The sequence below is a fragment of the Lutra lutra genome, chromosome 3 (genome assembly GCF_902655055.1).
Source record: "Lutra lutra chromosome 3, mLutLut1.2, whole genome shotgun sequence".
NCBI lineage: Eukaryota > Metazoa > Chordata > Mammalia > Carnivora > Mustelidae > Lutra > Lutra lutra.
In genome coordinates this window covers 99,037,105-99,060,704 of record NC_062280.1, presented here as the reverse complement: position 1 = coordinate 99,060,704, position 23,600 = coordinate 99,037,105, and the positions used below count along the sequence as shown (strand labels likewise).

At 40.8% G+C, this 23,600-nt stretch overlaps 1 protein-coding gene across 1 annotated transcript in view; it reads right to left on the bottom strand.

Annotated features, from left to right (window-relative positions):
* Positions 1 to 23,600, bottom strand: part of NCKAP5 (NCK associated protein 5) — a 915,059-nt gene that overhangs the window by 289,517 nt on the left and 601,942 nt on the right. The window contains 1 exon segment of the mRNA XM_047722528.1: positions 12,317 to 12,466. Coding sequence (XP_047578484.1) covers positions 12,317 to 12,466 — 150 coding nt within the window.

Below are 23,600 nucleotides of genomic sequence, written 5' to 3'. Positions count from 1 at the left end.
TCTCCACTTTGGCAAGTGGAAAGTGGTCCTGAGCACAGGACCTTTAGCTTAGGGCCTAAAATACCATAAGATTAATATAAGGTGACGAGCTGATTCATTCTAACCAGCTCAGTATGTGGAAGGAGAGGCAAACACAAATGGAAGGAAAAGAACGATGCCACACTGAGTGTTTGGTGTCCCACCTCAGAAGCAACGAGGATCCAGATAAACCAGCAAAAAGAAACATGGTGGGGAAAAGGGATAAGAGACCTTCGGCTCCTCTCCATCTCCCTAGTGATGAGAAGAAACGAAGAAGCTGGTGAGCAAGTATAATACGAGGATCAGTAATGGGGAAAATTTTTTAAAAAGTCTAGAACTTTGGAAGCAGAATGGCCAGTGGTCCCCACATCACAGGACACAATGGAAGAATGTCCACTCTCAGCTACCCCTACAGTCTGAGGGGACACTGGAGTTGGGTGCGATGTATATATATCCGAGGTGTGTGTGTGTGTGTCTGTCTGTCTGTACGTCTGTCTAAGAATAAGTGAAGGAGGATATCAGAGTGACAGGAGAGAAGGAAGAAGAACAAAGAATTCTTTTCCAGCTCTTTGGAAGTTGGCGTTTTATAACAGGTGACTATAATATAGAGAAATTAATTCTTGGGGGTGCCTGGGTGGCTCAGTGGGTTAAAGCCTCTGCCTTCTGCTCAGGTCATGATCTCAGGGTCCTGGGATCGAGCCCCACATCGGGCTCTCTGCTCAGCAGGGAGCCTGCTTCCTCCTCTCTCTCTCTGCCTGCCTTTCTGCCTGCTTGTGATCTCTGTCTGTCAAATAAATAAATAAAATCTTTAAAAAAATAAAAAGAAATTAATTCTTGAAACAGACCAAACTTTAATCTGTTCTCTCTATATTTACTCCTAGCACGTACCTTCCTAAAAATATTTAAAAAAAAATGCTTTTTGGAATTGTAGGCTGATCTAAATTGAAGATTCACATAAGATGATCAGATCAATATTTTTAAAAAATAATTCCCCCCCAAAATGTATTACCAGTAAATATATCAAATTTACGATCTGATTGGCAACAAGAGGTTGCAATGTTACATAACTACTATAATATCATTATTATAAATGATATTATAATATCATTATAAGCATATAAGCAGTATATGCCTATTTAAAGTATTATAATTACTTAATAACAAGCATCATTTAGATTCTTTTTGATGATCCACATGCTTTTACAACTTTGTGACAAAGCCCTCGGGATCAGTTTGGGGGCACTGAGAATTGGGCAGGCCATAAATGAGGTCTGCACTCAAGAATTTATATTCATCTCAGAAAATACACAGCCATTGTGTTTGGGGGGAGAAAATCTGTTTTCTTATTTGCCTCTCGCTCATAAAACAAGACTACAGGGGGACCTTTGGTTATTCGGATTTCTGAGGAACCCATTTTATCATCATGGGCTTAGGAACATCTGCACTTCATATGCTGTTTGCCTGTAGCTGATTTTCGTTTTAAGCTGGAATTACCTACAGAGCTACTTCCTTCCAGTTGCTACACTGTATAGGAGACAGTCTCCTCTAAACGAATTCATGACCATCTTGGTATTTTATGAGATTACGAAAACCAATTTGACTTTGACCCTAGGCACATAAAAAGTGAAAAACAATGATGCTGCAAGAAAGGGTGTTTTTCCTGTTTCTAAGAAAGCTCCCATGGCTGTGACTACAAATGAGACACAAGCAAAGGAAAAGCCTTTGTCCTGAGAGAAAGAAGATCCAGAATTTTCAGACTGATCATGTTCCTAGTTATTGTCAAGATTTTATTTATTTGAGAGAGAGAGAGAGAGAGAGAGAAGCAGTGGAAGGGCAGAGGGAGAGGGAAAGAGAGAATCTTTAGCAGACTCCAAACCGAGGAAGGAGCCTGATGTGGGGTTCAATCTCAGGACCCTGAGATCATGACCTGAGTCGAAATCAAGAGTCAGATGCTTAACCACCTTGTAATTTTAAAAGTATTTCTTTTTCCTTTGCTGTGCTGAGATACTATCCTCACCAAACAAACAATACGCACATTCTACAAATCCACCCCTTCTTTAAAAGTATAGTGGAAACCTGCCTTCTGGAAGAGCCCTCCTCTGCTGTATTAGTTGAATACTTGTGAACAGTGAACTCTGAAAGAGAGGTTGCACTTATTCTCGGAGTACTAGAACTAATGAGCTCCAATTAGGAAACCAGGAATGCTACTGAGCATGTGGAAGACGTTTACATTTTTCAAAGTTACGTTCACAAATAAAAGCAAAGACAGACTTTAGATATCTAGTTCGGAAACAGGAGTGATTATCCAAACTGATACTGGAGATCCTTGTGCCCATGGTAGCTTGCATTTATAATCCCTCCTCCCACCTTCAAATCTGAAAATCCCTAATTCATTGTAGCATTTGGTCACACTCTTTGGTAATATTTCTCACTCCCCAAGTAGTAAGGCTCTAGGGTTGGGGCTGCTTTGAATGCTAATGAATTAGGTCATCCTCCGAAGCCTGAGAGATCAGACCAAGTGGATTCCTTACAACACCTCAGAGTGCTAGAGTAACCATATTCCTGCCTCAGCTGCTAAAGGTAATACCAATCCTCGGAACCAGGGAAGTTTTCTGGACCACATTCTGGAGCTACTCCCCCACTCCCCAAGGCTATGGAACATTTTCTCCTGGCAAACTAGCAGAGTTTAAAGAATGCTGTGGTTGTAAAACTGGGACTGCTCATCAATCATACTGCTTTCTGAGTCACAGCTTCTAATTTTTATTCATGACACTCAGGTATGTTACCTAGAAGCGTCACATCTAGGACAGCTTAGACACCCACTGTGCAAAAAGAACCAAGATTTGGGGTTTTGTTTTCCAATTATACTTATGACATACTAAGCTTAATCATATTTTGTAGAGTAAGGACTAAACTGCTAATTGGCTGTAACTAAGCAAACTGAGGCCTTTTGATTAATCAAGCCAGCCAGCTTTCAGTTTTTGACATCAAAATTTATACTCTCCTGTGAAGGGAAAAAAACCAAAAAACAAAAAACAAGTCCACGGCTACATAACATTAAACCAACACACAATTAACAACACTTTGTTCTAATTATCTGTGGGCACAATTAATGTTGGCTCTACAGTTCATTTTTCTTCTTTGATGGCTCTTAGAATATTTATGGAGATTAGTCCTTGATACATTGGCCTTCTCTAAGATCTAGGGTTTCCTTACAAGCTCCCGCACAAGTCTGAGTAGGACCAAGTAACACATTCATGCAGATTAATTCCTGATATATTGGCTTTCTGTTTTCCCCTAACATCTGAGGTGCTTCCAACAAGGGTCCACCCAAATCTGGCCCCACGATGCACTGCAGGGACAAGTGCCCTCGAACTCGAGCCCACTACCTCCCACTGAGGATGTTTTCTTTCCCTCCACAGTGGGTCATAACTGATAAAAGGTTATGTCTTGATTGAACAAACTTCCAGGAGCTGGAAGGCCAAAAGGGCTTCTGTAAAACAGTACTGTCAACGCTAACAAAACCCAAGGTAAGAGAAATCCTCAGCCTCCTGTGATGGGGGAGAGTAAACTGCAGACAAGTTCTGTTCCCTCACATCAATAGTAAAGAGACAGGCGGAAGACAGGGAGTGCCGATCAAAGGCTTTCGGTGATTGGTACAACTTTAATTTATGGCAGGCGCATATTTTCCTGCACTATGAAGTCAGTGGGGCCCTCAGTTTTCAGGCCATAAATATTCTCCCCATGGCTCAGAACTGTTTGTGCTGCCCCTTGGTGTGTTTGTTTGGCCGTGTTATTTTATGCTGTGAAGACGGGCTGAAACACCATGGGGACCTGAGGCTCTGGGGTACTGTGGAGGCTTGAGGGGCTGTTAGTTATGAACATCTGTAGACAGGCTAGAGGTTTGATTTGACCATGCCGTAAATCCAAAGAAAGAAGAAGGAGAAGAAATAATGTTTGCTTTTAATATCTATGTGTTGGGTAGATGTGTAGCTCCACACACTTGCACATAGGACAGACTAAGGCTTTGAGTCTAATTTTTGTTCAAAAGTACCTCAGGCTTTTGGCAGGCCCACTTGCTGGTGGCTCCTTGAGATTGGTTCCGGCTTTTAGCCAGGCAACTCCCTCTGCCTCTCTTCTTATTGTTTGCCTGGAAAGTTTGCAAAAAGCCTCCAAGACTTGGTTCAAATGGCACCTTCTTATCTCCATGCCTTCTCTAAAAAGAATTCCCTCAGACACTTCTACCTTGGTGTGTCATAGACTCTTGTACATAATTTTTAACATTTTTGTGAAATTTTAATACATAATATCTTCATTATTTTAATTAGAGTAGTTTTGTCTGCCTCCCAACAATGTGAGTGTCTCAAGGACAGAGAAAATGTTCCATGATCTTTCGCAAGTCCAGCATCCAGTAGCAGCCCAGGCCTAGAGTTGCCAAAGAAGGGAGAGAGGAAGGAGTGAGAGAGTGAGGAGGAGAAAAAAGGAAGAAGGAAGGGGAAGTAGGAGGGGAGCAGCAGGAGGAGATGGAGGAGAGGGTGAAGTCAGAAGAAGAAAGAAGATACCACAGAAGAAAAGGACAAGACTAGGCCCCAACCTATCTTCCTGTGTGATATGAAAGCATTTCTGACATTTGAATAACCAAAATAGTAGAACTTTGCTAAATCATGGAACTGATGGGATAGTCAGTTGAGATGTTCCACCCTCCAATGGCCAGGATACTAACACACACCAACAATATTCCTCTCCGGAGTCTAGGAGTTCTTATGGACCTACTAGTAAGAGCAACAGTCCTCTCACTGGGGTCACTGATTCAGGGGTGCACTAACCTGGAGGCTTCTGGCTGCCATTTTCCCCAACACATTAAGAGTGCCTGCGTTAGAGAGCCTGAAACCCACTTAGAGGAGAGCAAAGCTGAGAGGTGGAAACAACTCCCTGACCTCCTCTGAACCTCTGCATTCCTTTGGCCTCCATCCGCTGTTATACCTCCATTTCTAGTTCCACGAACATGCTTTCGCTTACATCAGCCAAGTAAATCCTCTGTAACTTGCAACTGAATGAACAATCACAGAGTTCCCTGAAAGAGCCATAGGATCACCTGCCTTGTAAAGTCCTCCCAAGGATTCAGGTCTCTGAAACTGTTCCAGCAGCCCATGGACTTTCCCTTCATTTCATCCTGTACCGAGCAATAAGAGTGGTGCCTTAAATGGGGGTTTGGGTGCTTTTCCCTAAAGGTGCTGTTCCTTTCAGAGTCTCCTCTGGAGTTCTTCATTTTAGAGAGCCACTTACTCTTAACTAGGTATGAAGAAATCTAACAGCCTACTTGCATAACTTTTTTAAAAAGAATGGGCATGTTTTAATATTCTATTAAAATATATGTGTAAAATGTTTATGTACCAAGATTCTCATCACATTATAATAATGAAAATGTGTCAACAACCTAAGTATCCAAAGAGATTAAATAAATGGTACTCTGTATTCATTTGATGAATTTCTGCATAGCTGTCAAATCATATCTTAAGAAACACTGAGCAGTATGAAAAAACAGTATTGATATATTACATAAAGGAGCAAGCTATAAACTGTATAAAGTGCTATTTTATTATTTCCTAATTTGATTAAATATAACAGGGAAAAAAGTGGAGATAGACATGCTAAAATGTCAGCAGCAGATATTTCTGAGTGGTATGATTACAATTTCTCTATTGCCTTGTATTTTCCTAACTTCCTATGATGTGACCGCTACTTTTATAATCAGAAAATTGCTAGTATAAAGTTATATACTGACATAGGATTTTTTTTTTTTATCTTCAAGCCCTTTTGCCAAAGAGGAGTTTTTGTCTCTAATCCTAGCTTAGTGATTGTTGCTAGGTGACCCATAGTTGGATACAAATTAATCAGGAGAAAGATATACACCAGATGTTTTAAGACAGGGATGTCTGGAGTTACCTGTCAGCAGCCTGTCACAGAATTTAAAGATGAGAAGGAAACAGTTAAGGATTTCTATTCAGACAGTACTCTGAAGAAACCAGCATGTTTCTTTATAACTTTTAAAATGTCTTTTTATGTCATATTAGGATAGAAGAGGATAAAAGTGAGAGGAAGGAGAAGGTAAGAACTTAAAGCCAACTTGGAATGTTAAGAAATTAGATTTCCTCTCATCAGCAAAGAGCCGAAGCTAAGCCTGGGGATATCATATACCCATTCTATGGCAAGGGAGCCATCAATGAGGAGAGGAAGATGGTTGTAATTACAGCTTTCCTCAGGCTCCTAAGTCCCCTGGCACTGGGCATGTGAGGGTGGGCGGGGCTTCTGCATCTGAGCTTGAAGATTCGGGGAAAGTTCTACTGAACTGGACCTAAGGTGTTTGAAGAGTTTTTAATATCACTCAAAGACTTTTCTGTGGTTCTCAATCCTGGCTGTGCATCTAAATCCTCTGCAGCCTTTATGACAACACAGATGTTGATTCCACTTTCGACTTCAAGAGTTGGAGTTTCCCCGGTTGTCAGCTAAGCATCTGAAGTTTCAGAAGCTCTGTTTCTGCACGAGTTTCACCCCCTGAAGATTTCACTCCAGCATTTCTATTTCTCTCTCCTGCATCGTGGCTTATGTCTTTCCCACTGGGTCATTCTCAGTGGTACACTGGTGCTCCACCAACAGTCCCCTGCTTTTCGTTGTTGTTTTTGTATTTACGAGCTTCTCTTTGCTGTCTCTCTCTCTGGGCATAAATGTCTCCATGTCAGCTCCACTGCACAGGAAAACTTCTCGAAAGAGCTGTCTGTTTGTGTTGTCTCCATCTCCTTTCTGTTCTACCTGCTCCAACCAGAAGCTGTTTCATCAAGCTTTTAGCTATCCCCAGCCCTTGCCAGAGCCAGTGATGGATTCTGTGCTTTTTGTTTTTTTTTTCTTATTCTGTTAGTGGTACTGATAAGGCTGCCCTTGAAACACTTTCTTCTCTAGATTTCTATGACACCTCACCTCTCTGATTTCCCTCCTACCTCATAAGACTCTTTCCCAGGCTCACTGGCTAGCTCCCCTTCCTCCGCCAGACCTCTAATGGAGGGGCACTGCAGGAGTGTGTCCTTTGCCCTATTATGGTCCACATTTACACTTACTTCTGATGTTGCTTTATTAAGTCCCACAATGTCGAATGCCATCTATATGCTGATAACTCTGAAATCTATATCTCTTGCCCTGACCTTGGCCTTGGATATCCAACTGTCTACCAACATCATCACTTGAATGTTTAGAGGGAATCTAAACTTCACATAGACAAAACAAACTGATGATTGTATATTCCTTCCACCAAGTCACCTCTGCTCTGAACCCGACCTGTCCCAGAAATCTGCTGTAACTCGGTTGCTAAGGTTGAAAACCTAAAAGTCACTCTTGATTTCTCACTTTCTCATACATTCTACATCCAATCCTTCAGTAATTCCAATAGGTTTTACTTCTACAACACATACTTACTTGACCATTTCTTATTAGCACAGGAAAATGGAACCACAGTGGAGTTCAAATTCTAAGTCTCACACTTACTGGCAACTTACCCAACCTTTGGGGGCTCAGTTTCCTCATCTGTAAAATGGACATAAGCATATCTCCCCTCCCCCCACATGTTTATTATAAAGATTAAAATAGTGTGTATATGTGTTTATGTATAGACAGATAAACTGGAAGAGTGCTTGAATAAGCTTTATATCAGGGCTTGCCACCACTCTCATCATCATTATTCCCCTCTAGTCCAATAGTCTAATGATATTATTATATATTATTATTTCCTGTTAGTCCTAGGTACCTGTTCTAGACCAGTCTATTAACAACTTCCATCTGGAATCTAATTCCGGACAGGAAGCCTGGACTTCCTGTCCTGCGATTAGCTTACCAAGAAGCAAGAGTTATTGTCCTAAAGCACAAGTCGGACCATGTTACTTCCTTAGTTAACAACCTCTGACAGTGTCCCTTTAAATTTACAATTATATTCAAAGTCTTTACTGTGACAATGGACTATAAAGCTTTAAAGGGTCTGGCCCTTGTCTATCCCTCTGAATTCATCTTCTGTCTACGGCCATACCACCCTGAACGCGCCCGATCTCGTCTGAATTTATCTTCTTCCTATTTTTTAACCTTACACTTGCGTTCCAGGACAAATTTCCTTCTTCTGTTCCTCTAACTTGAAACACTTCCACCATATATCTAGGCTACCCAGTTGCAGTTTCTCCTTGTTCATCATCCAGATCTTTATACAGCTATCTCCCTTGTGTTATTTATTTATTTATTTTTTAAAGATTTTATTCATTCATTTTAGTGAGTGACAGTACCCAGGAAGAAGAAGAAGGGTGGCGGGGGGAGAGGCAGAGGGAGAAGCAGATTCCCTATTAAGCAGGAAGCCCGATGCGGGGCTTGATCCTAGGACCTCAGGACTGTGATTGGAGCTGAAGGAAGATGTTTAACCAACTGAGCCATCCAGGGTCTCCTCCCTTGTGTTATTTATACTGCAGGCAAATGGCCTGGGAATCAGACGCCATTGTAGGCAAATACCTCCCTCATTTCCACCCCCCACTCTCTTATGACTATATCACCTGGTTTTTCTTATTCAGAGGCACTCATTTGTCTATTTGTTTGTTTGCTTGGTTATTTACTTTTTAAGTGTGTAGTGTCTGTCTCTGTTCTCTGGGGTTTTGGACCATGAAAATTGGTCTACTCCTAGTATTTGGCCCATAGAATGAATTCGATAAATATCTATTGACTACGAACTCACATATAATTGTGATGTGCAGACAGCTTTGAGAATTACTATTTTAAATTACCTCATTTTAAATAGGAATACTGATTAACAAAAATGCTTATGCTTAGCACTTTAATTGTCACACTTTCTTGGAAAGGTATAACTAAGTAGAAAATGCTGTTATTCACTTTATAACATTTAATTGCCATGTTTTTCTGCACAAAATAAATCTTTTATATAAGAAGCCAAGTTCCTCTGACCTTGAGGCTATAGCTAAGGCATTAGCACTTACCTGGAGGGTCAGAACTCCCAGGTTGTCTTAGGCTTGCTCTTCCCCTGGCTAGAGTCTGGGAATCGGAAATGCTGTGGGAATTGAGACTGAGCAAAGGGCATGTCCAGCTTGATTTCTAGTCAGGGGTGAAGCTGTTCAATGAGTGATTAGAAAGGGCAGGTGGAAATGTGCAGAGGGAGGCCTGAGAAGCAAATCATGTATTTTAAGGAACATGCCCATAAGCAAATCCAGGGCCTTGAGGCCAAAACCCAGGGCAGGCACAAGGGAACACGGAAGACACAAGGTCAAGTCAATGGACCGTGGAGGTCAAGTCTGGGAAAATCCCTAGACTCAGTGATCGGGGATGGGGTGGGAGAGAGGGGTCTTTGTTAGACGGGGCCTGTGACATGGCAGTGCTGATGAAAATAGTGAGCTTGATCGTAAGTTGAGTAAGCAGTTTTTTAATTTTTTTTTTAATTTTTAAAATTTTTTTAAGATTTTTTATTTATTTATTTGACAGACAGAGATTACAAGAAGGCAGAGAGGCAGGCAGAGAGAGAGGAAGGGAAGCAGGCTCCCCGCTGAGCAGAGAGCCCGACGTGGGGCTCGATCCCAGGACTCTGAGATCATGACCCGAGCTGAAGGCAGAGGCTTTAACCCACTGAGCCACCCAGGCGCCCGGAGTAAGCAGTTTTTTAAACACAAGTCTTGAAAAACAGAATTTTTAGAAAACAGAAAACACTATACCTGGCACTTAAAATCTACAGAAAATGAGCAAGTGGCATCTTTATCACCCATGTGGCTCTTATGGCACAGATATAAAATACAGCAAATAGCTCCTCCATCAGACAGCAGGACCCTAAACAAATCTTACAGTTTAGGCCCAGGGAGAGTAGTTGCCAATTGCTAAGACAAAAGAGAGAGGAGCGTAGGGAGAGAGAGAGAGAGAGAGGGAGTGAGAATTAATTATTATTTTGACTGCTGGCCCAGGAGCCCTATTTGGAAGGCAAATGTTTAATTTAGCAAAATACCTTCATGAGCAGTGGGAACAGTATGGAATGAGGCCATGCGTGGAGTGCAGGGACCAAGTATAGAGCCCTGCATAACCAGTGACGGGGTCTTCGTCGAGGGAGAAGAAGCACGTGGGAAAGACCTGGCCATGTTCTCTGTCAGGCCGGGAACTGAGTTGCAGAAATGATCAAGGGAGAAATGCCTTGCAGCTGAAGGATTTGGAGGAAATAGCTAAGGATCAGGTTCAAATAGGTAGTAGTGAGAACTGAGGGTAAGAAGAGAATTTACTTAACACTGGGCAAAGAATTTTAGGAAGCAAGCAGTGACCCTGACCAGAAGAAACTAATTTAGAAAATAAAACGTTTTTTAGCGAATTAAAATTGTGGAGATTAATGGCCCTTAGAGATACCATCTATTGCATCCAACTCTCACTGGATGCAACAGTTGTTGCCTGAAGTAGAAAGATCTCTGTGAAAGAAAAAAAAAAATACTGTTTCTCTTTTCTCTTTTCCTCATTGGGGGCTTAAGAAACATTTGCTGCCAAAGGTATGTGTAAAATACCTCTTTGCTTCATTAAATGAAATGTCCTTCCCAAAGTTGTCTCAGTGATAATTAAATGAACTAAGAGCTGTAGTCACTGTAATTAGGAATAAAACTAACAATTTAAGTAGCTGGTTCTAGGGAAATAAGAAAATGTAGTATCAACTAAATTTCTACTATTAAATCCAGGTAATTCAAACTCTAGACGAAGCTATGACTTTCTCAAAGCTCTCAGACAGCAAACTCAGTCTCCCTTGAGAAGGCTTTCCCACCTTCCTCAGTGACTTTCTTAAAAACAACACAAGTGTGGGAAGCTCTGGGGAGACAAGAAGGATTCCTGGCTGTGTGCCCCAGTGGTGCTGCCAGATGTTTCCTACGTTGACTTCTCTTCTGTCCCATGTTTGGTGTCAAACCTGTCCCTACTCAGTTGCTTATGTGTGGAGTAGCTCAGTTTCTCCACTCATAGTTCTTGTATTAATTGCTGAATCCAGAAAAATAGAAAAAAAAATGATATAACAAAGTCAGGAGCCTTGGAGTGGGTGTATGGAGGAGGCCATATGCCAGGCACCACTGTGCAAATATTAACTCACTTCGTCGGCATCAATGCCCCAGAAGATAGCTTACTATTAGGATCTCCATGTTTGCTGCTGAGTCAACAGAGGCACAGAGCCTGGAAAACTGACCCAAGGTTTCAAAACTAGAAAGGAGTAGAATTGAGATTCATATAAAACTCTGGGAATCTGGCTCCAGAGTCCATAATCTGAACTCTTTTGCTTGACCTTTGCCAAGGAAATTAGTGTAAAAAGGGCATGTTCACTGTAGACAACATGGCAAATTGGAGGCAGAACTGCAATAACAAGCATAGAGAACAAGACCTCTCTGGGTCTTGTTTCTTCACATTAATTAAGTTTTCAGGCTTCTGTCAACCCTGTTGTTGAACTCTATATTTGGATGTTAGCTGAAGGCCTCTTGCACCTAGTTAAGATGAGATGGGCTCACCACCGTCAGGCTTAAAAGGCTTAAAAGTCCCTGTTTGAGGTGCCATCTTCGCTCAATCTTTCCACATGTGAGATATCAATCAAGATCTAATAACTGGAATGTTCTTTGAGGAAAGCCATAAACATTGAGGAATTAGCACATACAGTGATGCCTAAGGCCACTCAGTAAGAGACCAGTGGTTCCAGATCGTTCTGGAAGGCTGTGGTGGCTCCCCATCCTCCTTAAAGTGCCCTCAGCTCAGCCTCACTTCTGTTTATGTTTTATGTTTTACATGCCAAACTTCTGCACAAATTTTTTAAGAAATGTTTTCACTACTTAAAAATTTGACTTTTTTTCTTGCAGTCGTCTTTATTAGTACTGGATAGCGTATATATTCATTTGCTCAATTATTTATTATATTAGGTATTGGGAAAACAAAGTGAAATATCACATAGCACCTTTCCTCACGAAGCATGCCATTTTTGGAGTCCTGATCCAGTTTGAGGGCTGAACTGAATTTTAAAATGAATTACTGTCCTCTGTACACTTTCTAAGGCATTGTAATCAGAATCACAAAGTAAATACCCTCAGAACTACAGATTTTAACTTTTTGCTCATCAGTGATAAATGAATCACAATGGGAGATCCTAGGATCTTATTCCTCTAGAAGAACCGAGAAAGGAAGACTTATACTCATTCAAAATCGATGTCAATAAAAGAAGCAGAGCGCTGTCATTTTTCTTTAAACATGTAAAAATTGTTTCATTTCTTACCTCTAGAGCTTTCAATCTTTCCAACAGGAATTTGGTGTTTTCTTTCCCCTCATCTGCACTGCTGCTTTCACTCCTCGAATCCTCATCCACCACCATGTGAAGACCTTCCAAAGTTTCCTTGTGTTTTCGCTCTTCCTCTGACAGTTTTTCCTGATGCGAGAAAGAATTACTATTTTCAATGATCTCCCTTGAAAAACAGGAAAGAGTCTGCAGCTGAAAAGTGTGTAACCTCTCTACTGCTTTTATGTTCTTTTTGGGGCTGAGGCAGAGAAGATTTTGCTAAACAAATTCTCAATAGTATTACATTAGTAAAACACCATAAATTAGTGAATCTTGGCAAGAAAAAGCCATTGGGTCAATACCCCTGAATGCAGAAGTCCTCTGCCCTGCTGGAGAAGCTGACCCAGCCATCAAAACCCTAGATGGAATCGTGGTACTAATCCATTTTTATCTGTACCATGGAATTCAGCTGTACTCTAAACTAAGAAAAAACAAATCAACCTTGATACCTTGATTTATGAAGAGCTTAGCTCCTCAAAAGAGGATTGTTAAAGTCATTGGACATGCAACTATTTAATTATTCTAAGGGAAAATAAAATATTATGAAATATTGAAATGAGAGTGATTTCAGAATTCTAATCTGAAACCAATTAGTTCCTATGGCTTGATGACACAGCTCTTAAGGACCCTTTAGTTCCTTTTCTAACACTCCAGGATTTGTAGTATAGCCTTGAGGCAGACATAAAATGTCCTTATCTTGTCTTTCCTCACTGTTGGAAGCTCCTCACTCAACCTTATCTCTGGCAGCTTTTGGAAGTTGAGAAGTGTTAATTTGAGCCTTATGATTGCCTCTTGTTTTCAAGGGAAAAAGAAATGTCAAGAGAATAACATATGAGGAAAAAAAATCTCATCCATTCTGCACATATATTAAAAACCTTGCGCTACAGAACCAGGTGACATCATTCCATCACACTACTGAATCCTAACCCAGATACCTCAGAAATCGTTGCCTTACTACAACTGGTTGTCAACCATGTGGGCTAAAGTGGATTATCAGTGGTGAGAGACTTCTTTATATTTAGCACTAACTCAGATCATTTGCCAATAGAAAGCGAAAAAGCTAGCATTCTTCATCTCTAGGCCCTTAAAAAATCTACTTAGAGTGGGGAAAGGCCAGTTTTTCAAACTGTGTTCACAAAAGTGCTTCAGAGGTTCTAAAAATGTTTAACTTATTTTTTGAAAATAAATGATAAAGTATGTAAAAATAGGTCTTAATATATATATACAGATGTATTAATATACATTGATAGATAGACACACCTGGAGACCCACAGTAACTTGACCCATGTTAATTTGTTTTATATAGATTTCAAGCTATCATTTCTTCTGTCATCTCTCTAAAGAAATGCACAATTGATTAGGAAGGTGATATCTTGGGCGCCTGGGTGGCTCAGTGGGTTAAGCCGCTGCCTTCGGCTCAGGTCATGATCTCAGGGTCCTGGGATCAAGGCCCGCATCAGGCTCTCTGCTCAGCGGGGAGCCTGCTTCCCTCTCTCTCTCTCTCTCTGCCTGCCTCTCTGTCTACTTGTGATCTCTGTCAAATAAATAAATAAAATCTTTAAAAAAAAAAAAAGGAAGGTGATATCTCTTTATGAAATCAGGCCTTAGCATGTCTAACCACATATTATCGTGCTGACGTGTTCACTTCCATAGCATGTAGGATTTCAGCTCGGATAAATGTCATGCAAGTTTAAGGTGGACATCCTCAGGGCAGGATAAAAATCCAGATCATGATTGAATTTTTTATGGCTTTGATTCTTTAAGGTCTGGTCACTTGTCAGCTTTCATTTCTGTGGTAAGGAACATGAAGCATGTAGAATTACCAAGTCAACTTGGAAATGAAGAGGTCCTTTTGTTTCTCTTTTAAGATTTGAGACTGTAATTAAACACTAAACTGGGACTATAAAGCCAGCTACTTTTAAAAATCTACATCTATTTATCTGTATGAATTATGGTTTTTCACTGCTCTTTCAGCCAATTCCACTTGTATTTTCTCTCTTCCTCCCTCCCTCTCTCCTAGGAGTTAGGGCTCTAAAGCTAATTAAAACAAACAAGAGCCACTGTTGTGGTGAATGAGAAGCCAAAAGACTTCAGAATATGACAACCAGTTTCCAAGTCTACCATTTACTAGCTTAGCAAATATCGTGGGCAAATTACGAAATTTCAGTATCTCTTGGTTTCATTGTCTTCTAAATACCTAAATGAAGTTAATGCCAACAAATATAGCATACACGTATACACAGTCAATTCTCATTATTTCTGGTAATTCTGTTCTATCAAGTTGTCATGAACGCTGAATTAGCAAATACTGTTCTTAGGGGAAATACAGGGTTAGGCTCCTGTAGGCAACATTTCCATCACTACACAATACACAATCTTGTTTTATGAGTGCTTCTATCGAAAGACATGTAATTTAATATATACTGTTAATTCATTAACATTGAACTAAAAGCCTCCAGTCCTATAACGCATACCTGAACAAAGTAATCTAACACTTGTTTTTTCCATAAGGCACATCACAGCCTTCTTGCCCTTAGGAACACTAGACGGCATTTCAGCAATATGCTTGGAGGCCATTTTAAATATTGAAATCACGAATGAAAAGCATAAAATATGAAAAGCATGGCACTAAACAGAATGCTAAAGCACACTTGTTTATAGTAGGTGGTCAAAAAACAAGAAATCAAGAGTGGTGCCTTGTTTGACCTCAGCTGGGAACGTGCATGTCAGGTGACTCAAGGTTGTCACTACTCTGCAAATGTCCATAATTTATCATCAAAGTATCACACAATTTGATTATAAACAAATCTTAGGGAAGAGGAGAATTCAGTAATACAAAATCCAAAAATAATAAGGGTTGACAGTACATACACACACACACACACACACACACACACACACACACAAGCACACACGCTTAAAGTGTCCAGACACAGTGCCTAAATAATATTATATGAAACAACTGGAAACAATTCAAGATGATATAGATTATATGTGAGTGTTTAGACTGCATAACATGCATGGGTGATTTTACATAGTTTGAAGAATGGGCAATCAATAGGGCTGTGGGACATGATTTCATGGAAATGTAACAGAACTTGCATTTTGACACAATGATATAACTTGAATAGTTAAAGGGACAAACAGTGGGATTTGGTGTTGAAGAGAGAACTGAAAAAAAGGTTCCCAGTGAGGAATAAGTCTTGTCCTTATTGGCTGAGAGAAAACCAGTTTGATCATAGTACACACAGAAGAAATAAAGTACTGAGAGAGTAGTCGAGTACAGGACTGTAGAGTAAAAGAGAAAGGATTCTGGGAAATGGGAAATAAAAATTCAAACACAATTCATTCATTGATTTGTTCATCCTACAAATGTTTACTGAGTGTGAACTGCTGGCCATTTGTTGTTCTGGGCGCTGAAGTTATGGCAAATAAGACAAAATTTCTATATTCCATGAATTTATATTCTAATGACAAAAAAAAATGCTGAACTCCAAATTAAATCAGAAAGTTATGTCATTGTAGCTAGTGGTAAATGCTATGAAGAAAATAAAACAGCATGATGTGATTCAGATCAGTGTTGCATCTAAAGAAAATGTTAGATATGGTGATATGAGAGTAAGGTGCATCAGTGTAAGAGAAAGTGGCCATTTGAGTGGAGACCAAATGATGAGGAGGAAGCAGTTAAGCAATGGCCTGGCATAAAATTTTCCAAACAAGTTAGAGCAAAATCAGTACCCAGAGGCAGAGCTAAGCTTCCCTTGCTGGCCAGCTGGGAGGGAGTCCATGTGTGGGAACACAGTCACTATAAGAGCAAGACTAGCAGGAAATGTGACCAGGGAGAGAGCTGGAACATGGAAGGTCCTGCAGGGCATGAAAAATGTAAGGGCCTATTTAGCCAGAGCGGCCCCACCTTGGTTGAACAGCCATTTTTTTGTTTATGCAGTAAAACTTAAACTGACCCTCCCCTGAACTTACTTACAAGCAAGTCCGGGAAACCAGTCCCAGGTAACAAAGCCCAAATAGAAGGGTGGGTCAGGTCAGGTGGAGAAAACAGCCCGGATGCAGGGATGAGTCAGGTCAGGTGGAGACCTCCAATCAGTAGAGCATACATACTGTCTCCCTAGCTACTGAGGAGTGTGGGCCCCGCCTTTTAGGCACCAATTCTGACCAAGGTGATAGCCTAGTTCAAACAGCTACTATGGGGTGGATTGTAGTTCAATTGGCCACCTATGTGGGACCTAGCAGGACTGTGCAGCTTTCTCTGTGTGTTACAATCTCATTGGCCACCTGTGTGTGGTCAAGCCCAACCACATGGCCTTTGCCCATTATTGGGGGACCTTTCAAAAGGGGTTTGGACTTCCTTCCAACTGCAACAGAGAAGAACTGGAGGCTAATCAGGGAAGTGACAGGTTCTGGTTTACACTTCAGAAACATCGTCCTGACTGCCACCATGGGGAATGGGCTGGGGAGGAAAGGAGATAGGAGACCCACGAAGATGCCTTTATATGAGAAGAAATACAAATTAGCAACACGTGAAGTTTTTGGACAAAGGCTAATCAAAACCAGTTCTCATACGGGACGGAAGGTCAGAAGCCCTGGCTTCAAAGACCAGCTTTTACACCATTGCACCCTGCTGGGCCAATCCTCCAACTGTTTTCATTCTCAGTCTCCCCCCAGATGTAAAATGAAGGGGTTGGACTAACTGCGCCTTCCATTGCTGAAGTTCTAACAATTCAATTCTCGGGACACAATTTTCAGGGAGGAAACGTCGTCAGTATGCTCCATGGTGACAGAGGTGACAGGAGAACAGAAAAAGAGCCTCTACATCTTGTAATAAGAAGGGTGTTCCTGGGCACTGGAGAGCTAAAGCATGATGAGGACACCCCGCATTGTCAGTGGGTAAGCAGAAAGTGAAAAAAAGAAAATAGAGGCAATTTTCTTAGATGCTTATTTGAAAGTCTGGCAGGGAAGGGAAGGTGCAAGAAAGAAGCGTAGCTAAAGGGTGTCACAGAGATAAGTGGAAACCTTTTTCAAGACCTAGAAAACTGAGTTGTTTGAGGAACTGAAGAGAAGAGGGACAGCACAGGTGGGGATGCTGAAGAAGAGACCTCTGAATCAGAGGGGGCAGAGGACAAAGGGTGCTGCGGGAAAAGTCAAGGGTTTTCAAATGCCGTCCCCTGAAAAATAATACTTCATAGCTTAATTCCTGAGTTAGTGTTTCTAAATCATTTACTAGTGCCTAGCTTAAGTTTTCTTCTTTTTTCTTTTGTAATTACTAATTTGATTTTATTGTAATGCACACACAGAGACATTAAATATGACATACATATAACATGCTGTAATAGCTTCAAAATAATATTAGTACAAATAAAAACCTACTGAGTCCAAATTAAGACTTCTACGCAGGTATTTTTTGTCTTTGTATGTGCAGTCAAAATACAGTGCTTTAAAGTCACCATCATTTTTCTCAAAGTGATTATACCAGGAGCTTTATACAGAGTTAGGGTTCTTTCCTTATTTTTTGCTTTAGATGGGTTTTCTCTTTAAATCTTGTTTTCCTTTTTTCAAATTTTTACTCGAATTCTAGGTAGTTTACATACAGTATAATACTGGTTTTAAGAAAAGAATTTAGTAATTCATCACTTACATATAACACCCATTTCTAACTTAAGTTCTTAAAGGACAAGAATTTGAGTGCAAGCAGTTCATTTCAGAAACACAGAGAACACCAGGAGGAAAGTGACGGGGGAGGAGATGGGAGCCATTAAAGGCATAATACTAAGCTAATAAAGCTCAATCTATGGGAACGCCTGGGTGGGTCAGTCAGTTAATCTTCTGCCTTCTACTCAGGTCAAGATCCCCGGGTCCTGAATCTAGCCCTGTGTCAGGCTCCCTGCTCAGTGGGGAGTCTGCTTCTCTCTCTCCCTCTGCCCTACTTATGCTCTCTCAAATAAAAAAATAAAATCTTTAAAGCTAAATCCATGGACTACTCAGGAAAATGGGGCCAAACATGGGCTCAGAATCATCCCACCCCAGGGCTGAGTGAGTTGGAGTGTTTATGCACCAAGCCCATAGGAATCAGTGGTTGAAGCTACCTCCTGGGGTGTCCATTTCCTGGCATTTCCAGCCTGCCCCAGGCAGTGAGGCTATGCATCACATAGCCTGGGGCATAAAAGTATCTCCGGCATTGGGGCACCTGGGTGGCTCAGTGGGTTAAAGCCTCTGCCTTCTGCTCAGGTCATGATTCCAGGGTCCTGGGATCGAGCCCCACATCGGGCTCTCTGCTCAGTGGGGAGCCTGCTTCCTCCTCTCTCTCTCTCTGCCTGCCTCTCTGCCTACTTGTGATCTGTCAAATAAATAAATAAAAATCTTTAAAAAAAAAAAAAAGTATCTCCGGCATAGACACACTGATAGCTGGAAGTCACAGGAGCATTCTAGATGATTCTGGGGTATGGGCACTACAGGTGGGGCAGAGCATTATGGGCAGAGAGGAGGCTTGTGAGGGTTCTGATGCAACACTTTGTAAGAAAGCAAGTCACATCTATATGCTGCTCAGACCAGTCCTAAAAGCACACTTTACTGTGTTCTGCATTCTAAAATGCCCTGAAACCAGAAGGGAGAGCAATCTATCCTGTCCTTTTCTTTACCCTCGCTCCCTTAGTCACTTCCCAGTGAGAGTGTTAGAATATAATGTAATAAGGAGAAAGAGGGAAGTAGAAAGGACATACACTAAGTAAGGAGGTGAGCAAGAGAAAACTAAGCAAAGGGAAGGTGGTAGAAGAAAGAAAAACCAGAGATAGCTGGAAATACGGCTATACCCCATTGACAGATGACTACTGTCCATTTCAGAAAAGATAGCTATTGAGTGTATATTATACTCATAAAAGCATGAGAATATTTTGGTAAAAAATCAAGTATATGTATTCTATCCACATGTAAATAACTCATCTCAATCAGAGATTTTGTTCCTTTGCCAAATAATCATCTACTCTGCACATGGCAAAAGAGAGAGACCAGAAACACGTGGTTTGAAAGAAAACATTTTCTCCTCTTGAACCTCAATGAGAGAAACAAGAAAAACAAGCCAAGCCTATGCCTGAAGATGCCTAGCTGTGAAAAGAAGAAGTTGATTCCAGAGGTGACCTGTTTTCATGTTTTAGTTCTTTATGGACTTTAATCAGCAGTGAATTCTATAAAAGTGAGGCCATCACACGAACAACACTCGCTCCCCACATATTTCATATATGGTGGAGACCATAAGCTTGTTTGGCTCAACAAATACCAGCCAGTACGCAGGAAACTAAAGATTTAGGAGCTCAGTTAGTATCCAAGGGTTTAAATCAAACTTTGCCTTGTCAGTACATAAAGCAATCCTTAGAGCTATCAGTTTCTCTAAGTGGTCACTGGGATAATGATTCAGCTTTGCGGGAGCCCTCATCTTTTGTTCTCAGCTAGTCGGCATCATCAGGCATATGTAAAAATAATATCAATCAACACAGAGCTCCGGGTTGCATCAGTTCATCTCAGACACAGGACGGTCCAGGGAGCAAAGAGCACACAGTACGGCTCTTCACTGATGGCAGGCGACTGTTCCCTCAAAAACGCTATGGAAGAAAATGATCATAATGCCCTTCCCCCAAAGTATCTCATTCATCTTTTGGTCACCAGCCTCCCTGCTGCCTAGCACCCAGAGAAAATCTAGGAGGATATTGTGTGGTCACCTTACTGTATAACTGATTAATTAATCCCTCTATCCAATAAATATTTACTGAGCCCCTCCTACGTGCCAGGCCCCATAGAAGGCATCTGAGTAACAAAGGTGAATAAAAACAGAGGTGGTACCTGTTCTCACAGAGCTTAGAGTTTTGTGGACGGAGACAGTTAATCAAAATGTCACAAGCCAGCGTAAAATAGGGCTGCTGTATGTGTGGTGCCGAAAAGTTTTCAGCTGCTTCGAGAATCAATTATAGAAGGATGCAAGAGAAAGGCCAGGAAAGCCTGGGAGTTGACCAGGAAATGACCATGAAGTGGGAGAAAGAGAGAACAATTTAAAAAGTCTGAAGGGAGGGAAATGAAGCTGGATGGGCTGACAGGGCCACAAGTCAAGGAATTTTACCTTTACCTTTACCCTAAGGGCAATGGGAAGCCATTGACTGTTTTTCTGTGCGCACATGCATATATGTGTGCGTGCGTGTGCCTATGTGTGTATGGAAAAGAGGTGACAGGGTAGATTGGTATTCTAAAACAGCTCTGTGGAGGATGGATGGGAGGAAGGTTAACACAGATATGGGGAAAATAAGACATTACTGCATCATCTAAGTAGGAGTTGACTGAACAATGATTAAAATGCCAATCTCACAAAACGAGACTCAAAGTTTGTAAATCATCTTGTAATTCTGATTCTTTTGTATGCTGTTCCTTCAATAATGACAAATAATTCACATTTCCTGAGGTCACTGTTGTTCATATAGTGGGCCAACAGCGGGCCCAAGGTAGCAGAGGCAAGCAAGAAGCGTTGCTTGCATAAAATGCAGATATCTTGGCCCACTTGGGCCCTAGAGAATCACTACACCCAGTGGGGGAGCCAGGAATCTTTAATTTTAGAGGACACCCTGGGTAATCCTAATCCATGCTTAAGGTTATAGGCCTCTGGACAAAGATGCTTCAGCTTCAGGGACACTAGGTCAGCTCAAGACCAGAAGGATGACTGAAGGACCCCAAATCAGAGCAGAGGGAAAAGGCAATGTGTGCCATGTATGGACACGTGTTGGCATTTTATTTGACAGGAGAAAAGGTGAGTCGACCTCATCTGTTTCTTGAGGGCCATTAATTCCATCTCACTGTGATCTATTCTGATCCAGGGTGGGGAACACACGTCCTTTTTACCAAATTTCATAACAAGTAGAAAAAAGAAATCTATATTCCTGTCCTAACTCTGCCGCTAACCAGCTGTGCAATTTTAGTCAAGTCACATAATTTCTCTGCCCCTCAATTTCTTCATCTGTGAATAAAATGCACAGAAATAGACTATTCCAAAGGTGTCTTGTAGCTTTAAATTTCTATGATTTTGATCATCTGTAAAAACTCAGCTTGGAAAGGTAAGTATTTAAAACACTGCTGAAGTTCAGAGATTTTAAGATTAGATCCAGAAAATACCATGACTCATAAAATCTTTGTGCTTCTTTTCCAGCATGCATGTCTTTTTCCTCTCTCTTTCACTTTTTTTCCTTGAAAAAACTTTTCCTCTTTTGCAGTGTACTTCTGTTGGACCCTAAGATAGAAGTCACCCCATGAAACCTTTGCATTTAGCACACTGCATTCTCTACCTATAAGAAACAGAAAAGGCCTGGAGAGCAACAGTAACAGAGTTTAGGGAAAGATACTTCTAACACCTAGAGTAAATCATACCCAACTAATGCTTATGGGAAGAATAATTCCCAAATAAGAATAATTCCAAGTATCTTCTGATCACAAGGCTTTAGAAAAACTAAAAAAAAAAAAAAAAATCACTCATCTCTCTACTTTTATTATTTTTAACTCTAATGGTTGACACAAGGCCAACATGCAGACTATACTGCAAGATGTTATTGACAGTGTTACTGTGTTCTAGCACATTCCTTCATTTTCTGATGGGGACTACCCTTATATCTTACTTTATCTTGCTCAAACAAAGCAAAACAAAAACAAAAACTACATGAGTGCGCACGCGTGCACACACACAGACACACAGACCAAAAAAAAAAAAAAAAAAGGGAAAAGAAAGAAGGAAGGAGGGGAAGGAAGGAAGGTAACTAGGTAGGTGGGTGGGTGGGTGGAAGGGAGGGAGGAAGGAAGGAAAGGGAAAGAAAAGGAAACCCACCTCAAATACATATAATTGTCTAACCTGAAGATGGCAAAATGAAACCACAGAGAATGTGAAGAGACATCAAACTATCCAACTTTGGAGAAGCTAGACAGTTGTAGAAGTTGGATTATAATTATTTCATTTTGAATATCCAACCAGGCGTTAAATCCACTTACTAATTAGTAGTGAAGGTACAAAAAGCTGTAATTTAGGACTGATCACATAAAGGCGGAGACTCCTTTGATGTTAGCCTGAAACATCAAGTTCCTTCTAGAACATAAAGGACATAATAAATAGCAGCTAGTATTGGTATAAAACCTCAGAGTTAAACCAAACAACCTCATGAAACCATTTTACATGCTCCGAAGCAATGGGGAATATTGGGCAAATAGTCTAGACCCCCCTTTATAGACAAGAAAACAGGCCTGGACAGGTTATTCACAGTAGATGGGAGAGCCAGAATTTAAATGCTCTTCTGATTTCAAATGTCATGCTCTTTCCACAGACTCAGGTTATTTTAGACTTTCTCCTGCACCTATAGATTTATCCTTAATGGCAATTTTATCTAAGAATCGGTGATCTTTATCTAACCGTGAACCACGCTGCTGACAGCATCTCTTCCAAGGCTTCCAGTTCATTCTTCAGGGAGTGGGTGATTTTATCAGAGACGTCAGGTCTGGCCTCAGATGTCTATCAGCAGAACAGGTTTAACAAACCACTACCACTTTCATAGTTAATGATGATTCAATTAGTTCAAAACATAAACCCACACTGGGATACAAGCTAAATGGAAATGTAGAGGTCCTCTGGCTGACAGCTGCCCCAGCGTGCCCTGGTGGCTCTGGCTTCTGTGATTTATTTACTCATTTGTTCTCTGGTGGTGGGGAGGGTGCACAGAATATATTGTCACTTTAGATAGCACTTCAGCAAATACCATAACAACATTCCCAGGGATTGCTAGCAGCTTTTGCTCAGTCCTAGCATATAAATTTTAAAGGGGGAAAAATATTGCATCATATAAATCATAGGATTTTAAAAGAACATCCCAATTTGTTCACAGTTTAACATTACTACTGTCAGGAAAAACATATAAGACTCTTCTCTTTCATCCCTGGATTTGACTTACAAAGTGAACTAAGCACACAGTAAAATCCCCAAGATTAAATGTGTATGATGGATAAGAGAACAAAGTGTTTTCTTTATGTCTCTAATATGAACCCACGACCACTGGCATATCAATTCACATCCATTCCACATTATTCCTCACTCAAAACACTCCACAATATTACCAACTATCTTCCATATTGAACAGCTCTGTGAAGTTACATTAATAAATTTTCAGATGATGCTTTTATTGTCTGTTCCATCTATCAGCAA